At 35.6% G+C, this 19,115-nt stretch overlaps 1 protein-coding gene across 1 annotated transcript in view; it reads left to right on the forward strand.

Annotated features, from left to right (window-relative positions):
* Nucleotides 1-19,115, forward strand: part of LOC146541133 (uncharacterized) — a 209,584-nt gene that overhangs the window by 84,896 nt on the left and 105,573 nt on the right. Inside the window, exon 2 of the mRNA XM_085195156.1 lies at nucleotides 8,998-9,064. Within this exon, the coding sequence (XP_085051282.1) occupies nucleotides 9,036-9,064 (29 nt within the window). The 5' untranslated portion in view covers nucleotides 8,998-9,035. The remainder of the gene's footprint in view (nucleotides 1-8,997; nucleotides 9,065-19,115) is intronic.

Below are 19,115 nucleotides of genomic sequence, written 5' to 3' on the forward strand. Positions count from 1 at the left end.
AAAATGTTAGTTACGAGAGTATGAGAATTTGTAAAAAGTAGTTTCACGCTTTATCTATTACATAGCGAAGTAGTGCTAAAACACTACGTTCCCAACTTTACTGCGGATCCTAGTGCTGCGGTTTTTCTAATGTCTGTAAGACAGATTTTGGAGAATTGCAAATTGATATTTTTATGAGACCTCATGTCCTCTTGATTAAAGTTACGTTGTACCTAATTTTAATATAATTTTATCTCAGCTAGCATGAAGAATCGTATTAAATAATAAAGGGAATTTAAATTAATTCAACACCTCGAATTGGAATCGAACTCACAGTCGTTTGAAAAAAATATATTTATGAAGTAAGTACAGGTTCAAATCCAGGTAGCTGTGTGAACATTTTTCTACGTAACTTCAATATCAGCAGGTCTACATACATTGTAGAGTCCTCAATACATCATAAAGAGGCACGCCATTTTCCAATGTGACGAAAATAGAAATGTATTTCTATTTCCGATGCCTTTACGTTCCAATTTTCTCTCTTGTGATTATTTTTTTTATATTCTTAAAAATACAATTTTAATCTACTTATTATTTTACTTGATTTTTTTTTGTCAATTTAAAATGTATGGAATTGCATCTGACTGTACACGTGATGGTTGTAGCTTAGATGAATGAATGAATTAATTATTTTATTTTTTGCCGCTCTAACAAGAGTACGCGTGGCTTGAGGTCCGCCTCTCAACATTCAATGTCTTTAATTCTGACGGAAAGTGGATGAAAGAGTTTCTTGGGCATCTCTCAATGGCTTTTTTACCCGACTGTGCCACACAAAGTCAATTATCAGTGTTTCCTCTGTATCTTATAAGGATTTGTAGTAGTCACAATTACACTGCTCTTTCAGGCCACAGATTTTTAAAGCATTTAAAAAATATATATTTTGTTGGATTTTAAGCCAAAGCAAAATTTGCTGCATCTTTTCTTCAAATCAAGCTTTCAATTTTTGAAACGATAAGAAAAGTAACATTTAAAAAATATCATTTTATTCTTTAATTTTACAATATTACTATTACTTTCAATGTTGTTATAAATAGTAATATCTTGAGAATATTTCTCGTTCACGCTGAGCAGGACACATACAGCGCTGCCCGCCCATACGTCATATAGAAGGCAGGAACTTCCTTTAATAGTTAAAGAGTGACGAAATTACAGGTTATTGTGAGAAAATATTTCACAATTTACCCTTATAAGTTATAAGAGTTTTTATACGTCATAGTTTATTTACAAAACGTTTAAAATATCAATTTAATGAATTCATCATTAATTTAGGTTACCGATTCAGTGATTTTCACTTAACACACTTCACACACTTCTTAAAACACTTCCATTCCTCACTTTTTGGTGAATTTTGGAGGTATTATGTGTTGAGTGGTGTAACCCACAACAGTCGCATTAACTGTAATACGCTTGTGCCTCTGCGCCATAACATGTGCCATGGCAATCGATTTCTATCCAATATAAGGGAATTTAACCAGAAATTTTGAGCTAACTTCCTACCTAACCAAAAAAAGGGGAAAACAGTAAAAAAAACAAGTATTTCAACCCTTACTTCACTATATTATAATTTGACTACATAACTCAAAATAAATGAAGGGTTCTCACTTGTTCTTAATAAAATATTACAATTTGAAAGCGATTAAAAAATGTAGCAATGTCATCTCAACGTGTATAACCGTAATCCTCTCATAACGTCACTGAACACATTAGATCTCACGCATTCCCTAAGAATTCCTTTAGAAAACACCCAAAAGAAACACTTAAATTATACGCCGTATACAAAAATTGAGTAATAAAATTAGCATAAGGCATAATTAGCCTATTATATTGTAGTTTGCATGGTGGGTAAGAATCTAAAAGGAATAGAGAAGTGCGACAACAATGCCCTGTGTTTACATTGTGTATGAATGTATAATTAATATAGATATATAGCTTGGGGATGCGCTCTATGAGAAAGTACGGCCGGTCAAGAATAGATTTGAATAATTTAAATTTTGTATCTAGGTGTGTCTAGTTGGTTTCTTTAGGTTTACGCTGTATACCGCATATATAGCAGAGTAATCAGAGAGAATCTGGGAACTTAGTGCTAAGATACTCTGTTCTCATAGAGTTTTCCATCCCCCACTTTCTGTCAGTGGGCGGAACCCAACGCCGCTTTGTCGCCGCTTTTTCTAGGAAATAAAAATATTTTTTTTTAAAGCCCAATTGTGAAACGAACCTACAACCGTCGCGTTTACAGTCCCACCTTTGTGCTACCGGGCCATAACGGCCTTACGTTAAAATAGTTTATTTTAATTAATTTTATAATATTGAAAGAAATAATTGAAATTATTGAATTATTTACCACGTTTAAGAACAACATGTAGATTGGAACCCACGTCCTTTAGATAACATCTAAAATGATTTCCTCCTAAGTTGCAATTTGATATTTTTATATATTGAAAGTTAGAATGTACCTACATATATTTATGTGATAATTATTAGAATACAACATAAGGCCATTTTATAAAATTATTGTATGTACTTATTAAAATTAAACGAATTATACCTATATATACATATTTTAATACTTAAATAACCATTCATTTCCATTCAAGTCCAGAGTAATCGGCAATCAAATAAACAATAATAAAACATTACAACTCAAAACGCGTCGTACTTTAGTATCACGTTATACGCCTCCGCCTTCAGTGAGGCGCAAACAGCGCAGCGAAATCCTAACTTATGTCCTAGGCTTGTGGTTGTGATACACTGAAATAGTCAAGCTATTTTTCTTCAAGCTTTCAAGCTTTCCACGTAGCACGGAAGATAGAGAAAGCCTTTGTTAAAATGCTCAGTTTTTTTATTTTTTACCCATTTTAGTATAGTGTGTGTTGAGTTACTCAATCCTCGTTTATCGTTTACCAGTCGAGGCAAAAAATGGATAATTGATTGTAGGAAAGAGAGACATGGTTCTCTTAACCTACTGATGGTTATGTTTCCTTTTATGTACCTCGAAAAATTAAAAATATACATTTATTTTAGCTTCATGCTTTATCCTTGCCAGGGCACTTATAGCGAACGGCTATGGCTTTTGCACTTCTACCTCATTTTTTACATTATTGTCATCTAAAACATTGATTCTGTCCTCGAAGGTTAGCTTTAACATAGCATTAACATATTCAACATAGCCAACATGAATATAAACATAAGTGGAACACAAGTTTTATATTCTCAGTCGACCGATTACAATACGCAATCAATAACAATATAAAGCGCATGTGACACATTGATTTGTGTGGACATGTTTAAACAAAATAAATAATTAACTGGCTTTTAGTGTCGCGAGGTTTATTACAAATAATTTTTGATGTACGACCGTAGGTTTAAATTCTCTATGTTATTTGTACGGGAAATAATATAAAATAGGCGTCGTTGTAAAATATGGCTTGACGCAACGGTACAGCGACCGATTGCAGCCGAGACGGTTCTTGGTTCAATTCCCAGATACGCTGACACACATGTTAAGTTGATTGACGTCACTACATACGTATACAATGTCTCGACAATTGGGGGACAAGTGAAGAACACAGTGTTTTAACACTACGTTCCCTCTGCTCTGCTATATGTAAAGTACAGCTTGAAAATGCCTAGCTTTGTCTTCTTACCAGAGTGAGTAAGCGTATCTACGTAGAATCCCATATTTCCTATTCCTCTACAAATTTCCTTTCTTTATTGGTGCTCCCAGGTTTCCCATATACAGATGTTCAAATAATATATTATGCAGGTATATAAATATAACACAAATAATATATTTAAATATAAAATTAGTTTCAAGTTCACATTTTGTTTTTTAGGTATCAATAAGGTTCCCGCGCCGCCGCAGCGAGCGCAGGCACCTCACTAAATCAGGATTAGCCGTCCAACCAACGAGTCTCATTTGTGTGTTATTTATAAACTAAATCCTACATACGATAGACTCAACCATAAACTATACATTGCCAAAGGAATTTAAAACATATTACCAGAGAAATAAAAGACAATTTTGTGTTGTAATTTTGATATCGGTCAGTTTTATATGAATAGTATGCGAAGGATACGTATCGATAGAAATACTATTGTAAGAAATTTTATTATTTTTACGACTGTTTTTGAAAAAGCACGTTAATTTGTATATTTTTCAATATTATACAACTTAAAGTAATACAATGTACTAGCGTTTACCTGCGGCTTTGCCCACTTCTCAAATGGAAATAACTAACAGAAAGTACATACTCAACATGCCACAGAAGATATCAATCTCTTCCTCTTTTCCTACGTTCTTATTATTACTTATAGGTAGTAGTCTGATATATTACAACCTATAGCTTTACTTGATATTTAGATTATCCAACACAAAAATAATTTTTCAATTTAAATCAGTTCCTGAGATATAAATAAAGATTCTACCAAGCAAATTCTTCAATTCAATAATATTAGATCAAAACCAGTCGGAAAAATCTCTTCGTTGACTGTGTGGTAGTCTAATCCTAACTTAAAAGATTGGATTGTCTTAATATTAAGTCTTCTATGCTTAAGAAGGAGAAAAACGTTGAGTTTTGCCACTCAACACGCTATATCTCCAGAATTCGGCAGAAAGTGGGAAACGGAGTATCTTAACACAAGGTTCCCTCAGTGTTCCCCTACACCTCAAAGTTCCCCTACCCTGCAGTGTCCGGGATACAGCGTGAAGCTGATTCTATGCTTAACCCTGCCATGCAAGATTAAAGTTCTCAAAATAAAACAAAAAACACAAAATTAAATTCATTTCTTTTCATTTGTTTTTGTTCTGCTGCAAACCAAGGTGTATTAATAAAAAAAACCTTATTTTATTAAATAATTTATTATTGAAATGAATTTGAAAAACAGAACGTACCTGTAGGGGAAAATTTAACGGACAAAGAAAAACATATGGCGTCGCAAATAGTAACAAAAGAATATTTTGTATTGTACCTACATGCAAAGTGCGCTAAAATAATGTCTTCAGATTTACATGTTCCAAGGTATAAGCTGAAAACTTAGTAGTTTTATTAAGTAGTATTCATTTACTAAGTAGTATTATTTAAGTAGTATTTATGAATTAGTAGTATTCAATTACTAAGTAGTATTATTTAAGTAGTATTCTTTAAGTAGTATTCAGCACAGGAAACTGTGAACGAAACGGTTGCGGGTTCGATTCTCATTTGGAGAATGAATATCTTCATTTCGTAGCTCCGGTAACAAGGCAAAACGCGGCGTTGAGTTGCGTTAATCAACACACAATCAATCAATCGCTTCAATAATTGGGCTGAAAGTACAGAATAGAATATCTTCGCAATAGGTTATCTCTGCCTACTCTACTATAGCTTAAAAATATAGGTATTTAAAAATAACATAATTTTTACGACTTTTACAACTTAAGACATTTTGTAACCTGAAGCGATGCACATGGCTCTTCAATGTGAATATAAAAGTATTGTTCTCTAAACAATATATTTACTGCAGCAAATTGTTTAAAGTAATGTTATTTATTGTTAAAAGGGTTATAATAAGGCTAATTGCGTCTAATGATAGAAGAGTGTACGTGTATTAAAGAAGGAGAAAAAGGAAACTATTATTATTTTAATATTTTGAAAGTAAAAAAATATATATTTTTGTGGCTTTGTTAAACTAGTGAGTTTTAATCGTAAATAAAATAAATAAACATTATGTAAGGGTGGTTGTGGCGTAGCTATTTGTAGCTGATGCTTTGACATCTGATTATAAACGCAACGGTTGTAAGTCGTATCCTACGTAGTGACGTAACACTAAGGTTTCTTCGCCTACCTGATGGATAAAGAGTGCAGTTAAAACATCTCTTGTTTAGCTTCACGCTGTATCCCGCACATAGCAGGGTAGGCAGAGGGGACCTGAGAACACTGTTAAAACTTACTCATTTTAATAATTCTCTCTCACACGTAATTCTTAAGACACTGCGTGCAACTCAACGTTACGCTTCCCCTCGTTCCCGATCGAATCCACAACCGTCGCGTTTACAGTCACACAGTCACATTTAGGCATGTTACTACATATAAAAAGTAAAAACAGCAATTAGGCCTCTGGTGATAGCTTTTCATATTGGCACTACTAGAGATGCAACAATAACTTATTTGTACTTTTGGAAATATTACAGAAGATTCAATTCAGTTCTTCATTTGGGGCTTTTCGACCGTGTTTGTTCGCCACTGTCACATTGTATGGAAAACACATGGAAGAATCAATTAAGAATTGTAAATAGCGTTTCTTTCTTCGCATATATTGACATATTTAACTTTAAAAAAAGTGCAATTACGTCACTATTGCACCAAATGAGCGATACCTTTTTAAAGCCTACCTAAAAAGAAATGTCATACAAGTATTCAATGGCCAGACAATACTTTCATTCATACATTTTTTTTCTTTTACGCATTCATTGTCCAGCTAATATTCGGTGAAATTTGCGCATGCCTGGTCCCTTACTGTGGACACTGTGCAACTGCTGCTACTTCTGTTGCCGCTTTAGATTTACTTTTAGTTTTGCTCTTTGTATTGTGGTGTGACAAGTTTCTGAAAATATACCACCCTGTTGTTTGGGCTAATTTGTCCAGGGATGTATTTAGGGTTTGAGTTTAATTTAATATTTATTTGTTTAATTATTTGTTAGCGTTTGGTTCCTAACTAAAAGAAACTGTGTGTCGAAATACGATAATCAAAGGCTAATAAAAGGCTAATAATCAAATATGTTCTCGTAACATATATGTAGATGAGCAGTTAAAAAAATATATTGCGAATAAACATTTATTTGATTAAATGACAAAAGTTGTAGAATGCAACTATTTAGCTCATGGAGTCTAGTCTAGTCTGACATATACATGTCTATACTATGTAAGACTCTTCCGTTACTGAATAACTGACAGATGACGTAATGACGAAACTGCTGGAATTAAAAAACTTAAAATTTGTCAAGTTTAAGAGAGGATATTATGAAATTTCTACAGGCAAGACATAACACTATATTTTAGGTTTTATAGTCGACACAAACAAAATTGGGGAAATCAGGTTCACGTGACGAACAACAAGCTCTAGGCTCGTAAAAAAATAAAAATAAAAATTGAAATTAATAATTAATTCATCAGTCCAGCCCTGTAACAAGGTGCAACCCGTTGCAAAAAGCCAAAAATCGTCCAAAAATTTTCTAAACATGATCACTAGCATTGTGCTCGCACACCCGCCATAATGGACACAAAGCGCCCATCCTTAGCTTCCTTTATATTCTACAATTGTAGGCACTTCTATAGTTTTCATCTTATTTTGACAAAACAATAAAAACAATCAATATTCAACTTTATTTTCGAAGTTATAAGCTTGAATTTATAACATCAGCTAATTAGGTAGTTAAAATCTTTTTGACATATGGTCTAAATGTCATTTCATATGTTTGCCATAGTGTCATTGTTAGGTACACCTATTGTTGCGATTGTTCGATATTGTTATAGAGATGAATGCGAAACATTTTAATATTATGAAATTATAAACATCTTCCGCGCGTTTGGGTGTTAGGACATGGTCGGATAGAGCTCTCGTTATATATATTTAGTTATTAGTAAGCTTATATTTTAAATTGCATATATTTTATCTTTTTTCTTAGTTTTATTTTGCACTAACGTGCATAATGGAAACTGATGTTAACCGCTTATTTCCTAAGATATTGCGTGTTAAGTGGTGAAACTCAACGTCGCGTTTGTCTTGTTACGACAGTAAGCAAATGAAATTAGTTCATTCTCCGTTTGATAATCGAACCTACAACCTTCACAGAGTGTTACAATACTGCGTCACTATGGATTTATCTTAGATAAATTAACAAAAATATTTTTTTTTCCATTTAATGAAAAGTCAGTGTTAATATTTCTAAAAATATAGAATTATGAAGAATAAAAATATACTTTGTCAAAATAAAAAAGAACGTTCTTATAATAGTTGGCGGCTCCACCCCATTTCTGTTCCACCTACTAACACGATTTATTATAATGTGAATCTGTCTCCACATATTCTTTGTAGAGAACGCGAGACATCCGGTATAAGATAATATCTGCAATTTGGTACATGATACTGTTGTCATTGTGAACGACATAGAGTTACTTGCTAAGCTTTTTTAAAGCTTGTTCGAAAGTTTGGATTTTTTACAGATTTGGACACTTGTAATACCCGATATACAATTTTTATTATTCCTTTCCTACATATTAAGGTAAGGTAGATTGAGACCTACTGCCTATCCTGCTATGTGCGGGATACAGCGTGAAGTTGAAAAAAAATTAAGTCAAGAGTCTCCTCCAGCCTGGAGGAGAGGTATGGGAACACAGTATCGATGATACTCAAGGAGGTTAACGTAAAATTTCCTAGAGGGCGGGGGGTATATACGTCTTATATACTCTTAATATTAGAGGTCGATACCAGTGGACGAGGCGATAGAGGTATGCAAGGTCCGTAGCATTTGGTACTCCATTCTCTCTTGCTACCCCAGGGATATAGGAATAAAACGTGAAGCTAAAAACAATTCCATCTTTACAAATTTAATATGTAGAAGAGGAAAAGTTTCAACGGGACTCGAACCCAAGTGGCATAAGAACCGAACAAGCATGCGTAGTGTTGTAGCCCACATTTTTTTAATTTTCAGATATTTACTTATATTTTAAATATTACTTTAAGTTAAATTACTTTAACTAATTACTAAATTACTTTAACTTTAAGTTAAATTAATTAAAAGATTTGTTTGTATTCACAACCATTCCATGCAGCGTACGATAATGAAACATCTAAATTAAAAAAAAAAATGTGATATGGTTACTGTGAGACATTTATTATCTATAGAATTTTTATAAGTATTTAGTTATTTACGAAGAAACTCATGTATGTAATATAAACAAAAAATATTTTAAATATTTGCAGTTCAAGCGCAATGGGACAGTGAGAGACCTGTAAACGTGATGGTTGTGGCTTCAATTCCTAATCTGAGGTATGTTTTTAATGTTTTTAGCATTTTGCTGTATCTGGCAAGCAGCTATGACTCTCAATTTCCTGGATTCTTTGCCTAATCACCAGCGAGGTAAGGGAAGTATTAAATACATTCATTTCCTCCGAGTGGGAATCGAACCAAAAACCGTCACATGATTGTTTCAGTGCGCTACGTCGACTTCAGCGCTGTTATTGTATAGATAATAATTGTCACTTAGCTTCTTTCTAAAAGCTTTTAGTATTTTCATTGATAAAAAGTAAAATAGGTTAAGCACAACTATTCTTGGGGATACAAATTTAACAAATTATTCTTAAAGGTCGCTTTCACCGTTCAAAGCAGAGGAATAATCATTTCATACAGAATTTCCTTGTAATTACTTCTAAAGGGTGACAGAACATAAAAATGCTTTATAATACTGTTCTATTGTACTCCTTATTACTATAGACGTTTCTATAGTATTTTTTTTTTCATCTATTACATCTCACTGACAATATCCGGTCAGTTTCGTGGATTTTGCACAATTAAAATGCTTAAACGGCGGAAGTCGAGCGGACTGTCAATACAGTGTCTATATTCAACGAATTAGGTATAAAATGTGGTCACCTGAAATGTGTGACAGATGGTCTTATTGTCATTGGTAATAAAATATTTAATTGTCAATACTGTTAAGTACTTAGCTGTTCAGGTGTCATATTTTTTTCTTTTTCGCTTCGCTCGCGCTGTTTATTGCATCTGGTTAGTGGGCTTGAGCGAAAATTGCATAAATAGAAGCATTTTTTATGTGAGTATATGAAAGATTTCAACGCTTTTCACGCCTTCTAGCGCGACAAACGAAGATAATTTATATATTGCAATACAAAAATAATATCGAAACTCAACGCTTTAGCAGATTAGTATAAGAAAATAATTAATAATCGAACCCACAATCGTCGCTTTTACTGTTCATTACTATGCCGCTGTGCATTTAAAAGAGTCAAGAAAACATTCAATAAAGAATAGCATCAACAGGAACAACATAAAAAAAGAATGAAACTTACTGAAATTTAAATACAATACCACTGTATTAGTCGAACTATCTTATTCTAATATTACTGAATGGAATGCGCATTTACGGCTACCGCTAGCGATTAATAAAATATAAAGAAATGCACATCTTGATCCATACATATACAACCAGGCTTAAGTTCATTCACAAATATTTACAACAGGAGATTTAGTTAAAGAAATAACAAAATCCTTATTTCTATAGCGATAAAGTTCAAAATGTAGTATGATTTAGCCGTTTGAACAGCCGCTAAGTAAATTCATTGAAAGTAATATATTGTTATATCTTCTGTAGTTTGGTAATCCGAATTTGTATGTTCATTCATAATATGAACTGTCTGTTGAATGGTTTGTTAATTTTCTTCGAATTTGTGGATTATAATGAGAAGGCTTCGACGCGGTGTCATTTATTAGCACCCAATATTGGGTACATCGATTTTGAAAAGAAAAATATTTCTACATACATCTCCGCTCTTATGGCAGTAGACAAAGTAAATCTAATATTATTTAAAATTCTAATTTAAATAAGTCTATAATAAATTTATATCAAAAAATACAAATACTAAGTAATACAAGCAATAAGAAATTCAGACATTTTACTTTCCTCTATAAATAAATTTACCGAGAAAGAAATCATTTCTGACTTCGGCATTAACACGAAAATGAAAATTCTTTTTTTACTCATTCGTTCGAAAATTTTCAAAAAATCCTTTTCCCTTCTTTCCTTCAAAGCCTAAACTGTCAGCCAACTTTCAACTAATAGGTACAGTAGATACCAATACATAAACTTAGATAAAAATAGATAATTTATTTACTTATAACTCAATATTTTCCCATAAGATTCAGTATAATTTACTACTTCTAATAAAATAGACGTATTTTTCTCAGAAAGCTCGTTTAAATTGGCAATATCAAATATTTTTACCAAGCATTTATTTTTTAGCTTTACGCTCTATCCTGTAAGTAGCACAGTACCTACGCAATTCGTTCGTTTAGCTATCCGTTTCCTATTATCGGATAGCTAAACGAACGAATTGGATAAGAAACGGGAATGCTAGGCGAAACGCAGAGTTAAGTTCCGCTATATTTATTCTAGAAACCGCGTGAAGCTAAAAAAATAACTGTGCCACAAAGGCATCATACAACTACTTTAGTAAAAAAAATCCTGGCACGATATACTATTAATGAATTTTTCCAGACACTGCGGCACCGCACCGACTATTGTTACAAGCGATTCTTTGTGTCTTCCTTTCCATGAAATAAATATTCGATTGTTATAAGAAAACGTCTTAAGTGGGATTAGGCTTACTAAGGGCTTGATGTAGCCGACGTGGCTACTATACTATAATACTTACAAATAATGTGAATGGCGAAGTATTGTAGTTTTTTTTAGGTTCGCGCTTCTACGGCATAACTGAAAAAATAAGTTTGTTTTTATTTTCTCGCTGTATATCGCACTTTGCAGAGTAGTCAGGCAGACGTGCTAAGATAATCAGTTCCCATTAAATAGATGTGCCACCAGAATTAGGCGGAAAATGGGAAAGGAAGTGACTTAACCAGGTTCTCTCTGCCTACACTGCTACATGCGGAATACAGCGTAGAATTGAAAAAATATATATCATATAATAAAAAGCCCCCTAATTCATATACAATACATAATAATACCTCTAGTTTTCAAACGAAACGGCAGTCCATTGAATTTTTGATATGAAGCGTTAAATCCTCAGCGCCAATCAATAAAAGCAATTGATTATATCCCTTAGCACAATGATACAGACTGAAGCCGGGATTAGCTTAGTAGAGCCCTTCGCCCAATTATTCCAAGAGAGTTCTCACGTAGGCTGTCAGTTTGCTCTTCCCTCTTAACTCCTAAATAATTAGAAATAAGCTCGTTTTTGTATTAAAGATTAATTTTCATATTTTCTCATTTTATTAAACTTACTTATTACATATTCGCGTCTCTATGTTATTATACAGGATGGAAGAGGCAGCGCTCCTTTTAATGAAACTTCATATAGGGTAAAATATTTTAAACCCAGAACTAAAGAAATTAATCAAGGTACGTCAACAGTTTGGACGTGGTTTTTTTTCATTTCACGATTTTTATCCATACCTGTATTTCGTGTCACGCACACATATGTGTGCGACATTGCCGCGCCGACAGGTAAGTGTGTGCGTGCTTATGTTATACTTTACAAATGGCGTTTTATTTTAAAACAATAATTTTATTATTTATTTTGTTTGAAAAATTACTTTTTCATTTTTGGGAATTAATTTTTTTTTAAATTATATTAGGCTTTTATAGAGTAGTTAAAACTGTGGTTTCATTTAAAGTGGTGCTAACAATTCCACCCTGTATATCTATTCCACAACTAAGTGACTGATGGACATTGCACATTCGAAACTACTGGAATTTAAATTTATCATATATTATATGTATGTAGGTATAATGGTATGAATGTAACGGAACACTAAGAGATAAGATTGCTCAAAATTCCAACTGGAATAATAAAAAACAGTCTGCTACATTTCATGTCACACAAACATCGTTACGGGCAATAACTAGAATTGAATAATTTATTTTGTATCAATTAGGCCATTGCGGCAAAATGGAAAAATATTCAACTGAAAATTCGATAAATGTGGGTACAATTCTCACCCCGGGTTCTGAATTATTTTCATTACTCCATTTTGAAATTTGGTCAATTTGAACCAATACTTCCAGAGATCATTCAGTTTTATACTATTAGCATAGAGAAAATAGTATGTTTAACAGAGTAAAATTCTATAAGCGTGTAACAATATTTAAAATACTAATTAAAGTGCACCAATACACCGTATATATTTTTTTCAATAAGAAAAAAACATTAAGGGAATTTCTAACAAGATTTTTTTATGCTTTTACGGGCTTAAGCATTTTATATTGATTTAAATCGATATTATAGATGTTTTATAACTTGTTTTATAATTCTATCAAAAAGCAATAGTGGATCAGCTTTACGCCATAGCCCGCATACAACTGGGTAGTCAGGCTGACTTGGGTTCCTTAAGAGATGAAGTGATGCTCTAGTATCGTTTAGGATATTGACTATCTTGTACTCACTATCTGCCATAATTTGAGCTTCGTTCTTATATAGACGCGTCTATATAAGACGAAATTTCCTATTGGAACACATACACTTTCGATGCAGATGAAAATTTTTAATAACTAGCCTCTTTTCCTCCGTTTCATCGAAGAGATTATTATTCTAGTTTCTATTCAATTCTTACGTTGTTGAAGAGGAAAGTTAATTTATTTAAATAAGTAATAACTTATGAAAAATATTGGTAATAAATGAAATTGCGAGCGGCGACTAATTTATATATAATTTAATGTTATCCAAATCATAGTATAATAGACGATTTTAATGTAACAAACAGCATTTTAGTATGAAATTTTAAATTTACTAAATAATTTATTAAGAGATACCAAGGCGACAATTTAAAAATTCATTTACAACACTGCAGTCAGAGGTGGCAGATCTGCAACTCGGAGACAGTTGACACCTCTTTCCATCCTAAAGTATCCATCTTCCCCGAATTTATGTCCCCGTGACATCTTAACGATCCAGTATTTAACGCCATCCTCTAGACAAAGCAAATGAAATATTTAGAAAAAAATATCAGTGAATATTCTAATACAGTTTGTTCAGTAATCACTTATCAAAGTTATTTAAAAATATCTCCGGAGGTTATCCTATATCTTATAAAACAAAGTCGCTTTTCGTGTCTGTCTGAACTTTCTATCTCTTCTTCTTCTAAACCACCCAACGGATTTTTATGCAGTTTTCACCATTAGGTCGAGTATTTTTCAGGGAAAGTTTATATATAGTTTATTATTTGTACATTCTTATGTAAATTAACATAAATACGATAAATGTGTCTAAAGTCCTACCCATTGAGACACTTTCGCGCATGCGCTGCTTTAATGGTAAGTACTACATGAAAATAATGTAGTGGAGTATTGTTCCTCTTAATAAGATCTACAAAAAAGTCCGCGACGGCATATTTTTATCTTTTAAGGATAACGTGTAGTGATCATATTTCTGTCTAAAAATAGTAATTTCAATATATTTTTTATTGTGAGGGATATTTTTCCATAATGGTATTAATCCTTATCCTTTAAAATACTTTATTATTTTTCTACGTTAAACGAAGATAAAATTTGCTGTTTACACTATTTCGAAATTGCGAATAGTTTTAGAGAAAAATGCATTTAATTGTTGACACATCACGCCGTTGACTCATCAGCTGTGCCGGCTCAAGTTTTACTTATCCCTTACTCTCTTTCAAGTTTTATCCCTTACTCTCTCTCAAGTTTTACTTATCCCTTACTCTCAGCATATAAATAAGTATATTAGTTTCGTTGGCCATTTAATGTAGATCAAAACTGTCTTTTACTGTTTTTTCATTTTAATAAGTACTTTAGAAGTTGTTACAATATCAAAACATCCTTGCTGCGAAACGCGCCCCGCGACGTTTTGCTTATACAAGCGCGTCATGAGCAGTCATCGGTGTTTCAGTGGTAGAATGCTCGCCTGCCACGCGGGCGGCCCGGGTTCGATTCCCGGCCAATGCATTCTATTTAATTTCTCTCACAGGCCACGTAGTGCTTGCTTTTCATCAGGGACAGAATACCCTCTTCAGCATTAACCACAAGCTCGAAAAAAAACCCGCCCGCTATAGAGGCATAGCAACGAAGATTTAGATGCGTTTGCACGTATTGGATAATTGGAGTTGAATGTATTATTTCAGCGCGATATATTTGATTTCATATTTTTTGTAGTAGTTATTAGTAGGAAGGCTTTTGTTTATAATTTCTTCCGTTTAAAAATAGTCATTTAACTATCTAAAAATAGTCATTTAAATATATTTTAATAAGTACTTGAAAAGATTAGTAGCACAGATTTAAAATTACGGTACCTACTAAAAAATCCTTGCCGAGTAAAACAATTGGAACTACGAAAATGCGGGTTGCATTGGAGTTTAATTAATTTTCACATTATCTTAAGTGCTTTGCAAACATACATTATATGAATAATCCAGTACTAAAAGCGGGCGAAGCCGCAAGGGGGTCGCTAGTAAACGTATAAACTCTGATAAGGAGATCACTGTAGCTTAGTTATTTATGGCTAATTAAATATTTCACTGCGGAAAAATAACCATTACCTTCTCCATAACCAACTAAAAGTACTTCGTGATTTGCTCGGTGTCCCTTGCAGTCGCTATCTTTTATTATACCTTTTTTGTAAGTAAAGAGAGGTACGAAATCAATTGCTGAAATTTAAAAAAATGTTTACTTTCCATTTTCCAAAAAACAACAGAATAAACTAGTAGGTACTAGTTAAAGCATCGATTTAAGGCATGCTAATCTCATTTGAGTGAATTTTTAAAACATGCCTGTGTAATATACAGGGTGGAAGAGGCAGCGCTTCTTTAACTGAAACTGCATATAGGGTAAAATATTTCAAACCCAGAATTAAAAAAAATAATCAAGGCACCTCAACGGTTTAGACGTAGGATTTTTTTTTCATTTCACGATTTTTATCCATACCTGTATTTCGTGTCACGCACACATACGTATGCGACGCCGCTTTGACAGGTAAGTGTGTGCGTGCCTATGTTATACTTTACAAATGGCGTTTTATTTTAAAACGATAATTTTATTATTTATTTTGTTTGAAAAAAAAACTTTTTCATTTTTGAGAATTATTTTTTTTCCGAATTATATTAGGCTTTTATAGAGTAGTTAAAACGGTGGTTTCATTTAAAGTGGCGCTGCCAATTCCACCCTGTATATATACCTATATAAAAGGAGATGTTCCCACTGACTGAGCTGTAGGCGCACGCACAGCCGTAACCGCTGTGCGTAGAAACATGAAATTTACAAATATTTTTTATAATGTGAACACTTATTAAGACAGGATTTTTAAAAAATTTAAACCTGTAGGGGTGAAATAGGGGTGACAGGTTGTATGAAAAAACCTTTAAATAAGCACCGATTTTATAAAATTTTTAATTCACACATAAAAATATTTCATTGAACATATGTTTCATGGCTTATTAGATTTCACAAATATTAAATTCGTAAAGTTCAAGTGGGCGAAGCAGCTCTGGTTCGCTAATATAGCATACCTACTCGATTATTATTATATGGCTATACTTTCAAATATGGTGAATACGAATGTCTGTATCAATAACAAGAGATAAGGAAAGAAAAGAAGTGAGAAGATAAACAATGCTAAGATTTTTTTTTTTTTATGGTAAAAGGACAAGGCAAACGAGCGTTAGGGTCACCTGATGGTGATCACCGCCTCCCACGACCCCGTGCAGCACCAGAGGAGCTACAGGTGCGTTGCCGGCCTTTGAGGTGGAGATAGACTCGCTTTTTAAAGGTACCCATATCGTACCAACCTGGAAACACTGCCGCGGGTAGACCGTTCCACAGTTCGGTGGCGCGTGGAAGGAAATTTCTACGAAACCGCACAGTAGTGGAGTGCCACGTATCCAGATGGTGTGGATGATATTTAAGTTTGTGACGTGCTGTGCGGTTAGAAAATTCGGCGGCAGGTAATAGGTCAAACAGTTCTTCAGAACACTCACCATGATAAATGCGATAGAGAACGCACAGCGAGGAGACGTCTCTACGCAGAGCCAAAGTGTCAAGCCTTTCACAGCTTACTGGGTCCTTAATGATTCGAACAGCTCTACGTTGTATGCGATCAAATGTGTCAAGCTGATACTGGGGTGCACCAGCCCAGAGATGAGAACAGTACTCCATGTGTGGTCGAACCTAGGCCCTATATAGGGCCAATCGGTGTTTTGGCGTGAAGTACCGTCTCGCTCTATTGATGACCCCCAGTTTCTTCGAGGCCAACTTGGCCTTGCTTTCCAGATGATCGCGATACTGGCAGTCACTCGAAACATTAAGGACCAGTATGCTGATACTGGGCGCGGTTGAAAGGGGAGTGTTCTGAAAGACTGGCGATACGATAAAAGGGGTTTTTTTTGTGGTTAACGCGCAAACTTGTGTCTTCAGGGGGTTAAATTGGACCAGGTTCTTTTCACCCCATGAAGAGAGGGAGCGAATTCTCGAGGGATGCCTCAACAGAAGACACAAGTTTATTTCGGCACTGTTCAGCGTTTTCCCGAGAAAGACTTGCGCGGCCGGAGTAAACAGCGTCCACCGTGCTATCATCTGCATAGCAATGAATGCTAGAATCCTCCAGCATGTCATTGATATGCAGAAGAAACAGCGTGGGGGACAGCACGCAGCCTTGGGGAACGCCTGCGTCCACGGGCATTTGATTGGAGCAAAAACCGTCGACAGCGACCTTGATGCTGCGCCCAGTGAGAAAGCTGGCGATCCACCTGCATAAATTCTCGGAAAGCCCATAGGATGGAAGTAAGGAGGAGCGCCCCATGCCACACTCGATCAAAGGCCTTCGCCATGTCCAAACTAACTGCCAGGCCCTCTCCCTTGCTTTCGGTAGCCGCAGCCCAATGGTGGGTTAGGTAAACCAGAAGATCTCCGGTTGAGCGACCATGGCGGAAGCCATATTGACGGTCATTAATCAATCGGTGATCCTCTAGATAAACCAAGAGCTGGTTATTGATGATGCTCTCCATGACTTTGGAGAGTAGGGAGGTGATGGCAATAGGCCTGTAGTTAGATGGATCGGAACCATCGCCTTTCTTCGGGATCGGGTGGATAAGAGCGCTCTTCCATGAATCTGGGACTACGCCGACTGAGTAAGAGTGCCGAAACAAACGCGTTAGTACCGGTGTCAGCTCAGGAGCACAAGAACGAAGCACTATGGGGGAGATGCCATCTAGCCCGCTCGACTTATGGATGTCCAAAGAGGACAGAGCTCGCCTTACAGCTTTTTGGCTGAACTTAACCTCAGGCATTGAGCTCTGGCACCGCGGGATGGTCGGTGGCGTTGATCCTTGGTCATCCAAAGTCGAGTTCGAGGCAAAGAGAGCACCCAAGAGATCGGCTTTCTCTTTCGCCGTATGGACCAAGATGTCATTCCCCTTGCGTAAAGGCGGAAGCGAAGGCTGGCTGAAGTTGCCGAGTGCCGCCTTTGAGAGCGCCCAAAACTGGTGAGTTCCGGACGGGTAGCTCTCAAGCTTCTCGCCGATTTTGGCGATATGCTCGGATCTTGCTTTGGCAATTTGCCGCTTAAAGGACCTAGAGGCCCGGTTATACTCTCTTTTTGAGGCTTTTACCAGTGCCTCGGCCCAGATTTGATATGCCTCGCGTTTGCTAAGGGCAGCAAGTTTGCAAGACGTATCAAACCAAGGCTGTGACTTGCCACCGATGGGCACTACAGTGCTAGGAATATAAAGTTCCATGCCCTGCAGAACCACGTCGGCAACAGCAGCGGCACAGGTACTAGGATCATCAGAAGAGAAGCAAACCGACCCCCAGGGATATGATGAGTAAAATGTACGCATCCCATCCCAATCTGCTGACTTGTAGTGCCAGACGCGACGAGTTGCAGGTGTTCTGCGACTGCCGCGCTTAATGGGCACGACACTCCGTACCAGGCAGTGGTCAGAAGACCCCAAAGGAGCATCGACGACAACCTGGTACTGTTCCGGGTGCGAAGTCAGCAGAAGGTCCAATAAGGAGGCATTGTGATTGTCCACGTCCGGGAGACGCGTAGGCTATTCAACCAATTGGGACAATCCATTCGCCGTAGCAAGGTCAAAAACGGCCCTCCCAGCGTGGTCGGTGGTGCGTGATCCAAGCCAACTGGCATTGTGCGCGTTAAAATCGCCAAGTATCACGACCTCAGCAGAGGGGACCTGTGAGAGCATATCGTCGATGGCCGATTGCATGTGCTCCATGAGCCGATCCGTTTCCGCATTGCCACTGTGGGACCTGTAAAGGCATGCGTAGACTCGGGTTCGATCGTCCGAGTCAACACGGAGCCAGATAGTCGACAGGTCCCGACCTTCA

The sequence above is a fragment of the Heliconius melpomene genome, chromosome 1, assembly GCF_056956725.1.
Source record: "Heliconius melpomene rosina isolate 202511_hmr_F chromosome 1, ASM5695672v1, whole genome shotgun sequence".
Taxonomy (NCBI): domain Eukaryota; kingdom Metazoa; phylum Arthropoda; class Insecta; order Lepidoptera; family Nymphalidae; genus Heliconius; species Heliconius melpomene.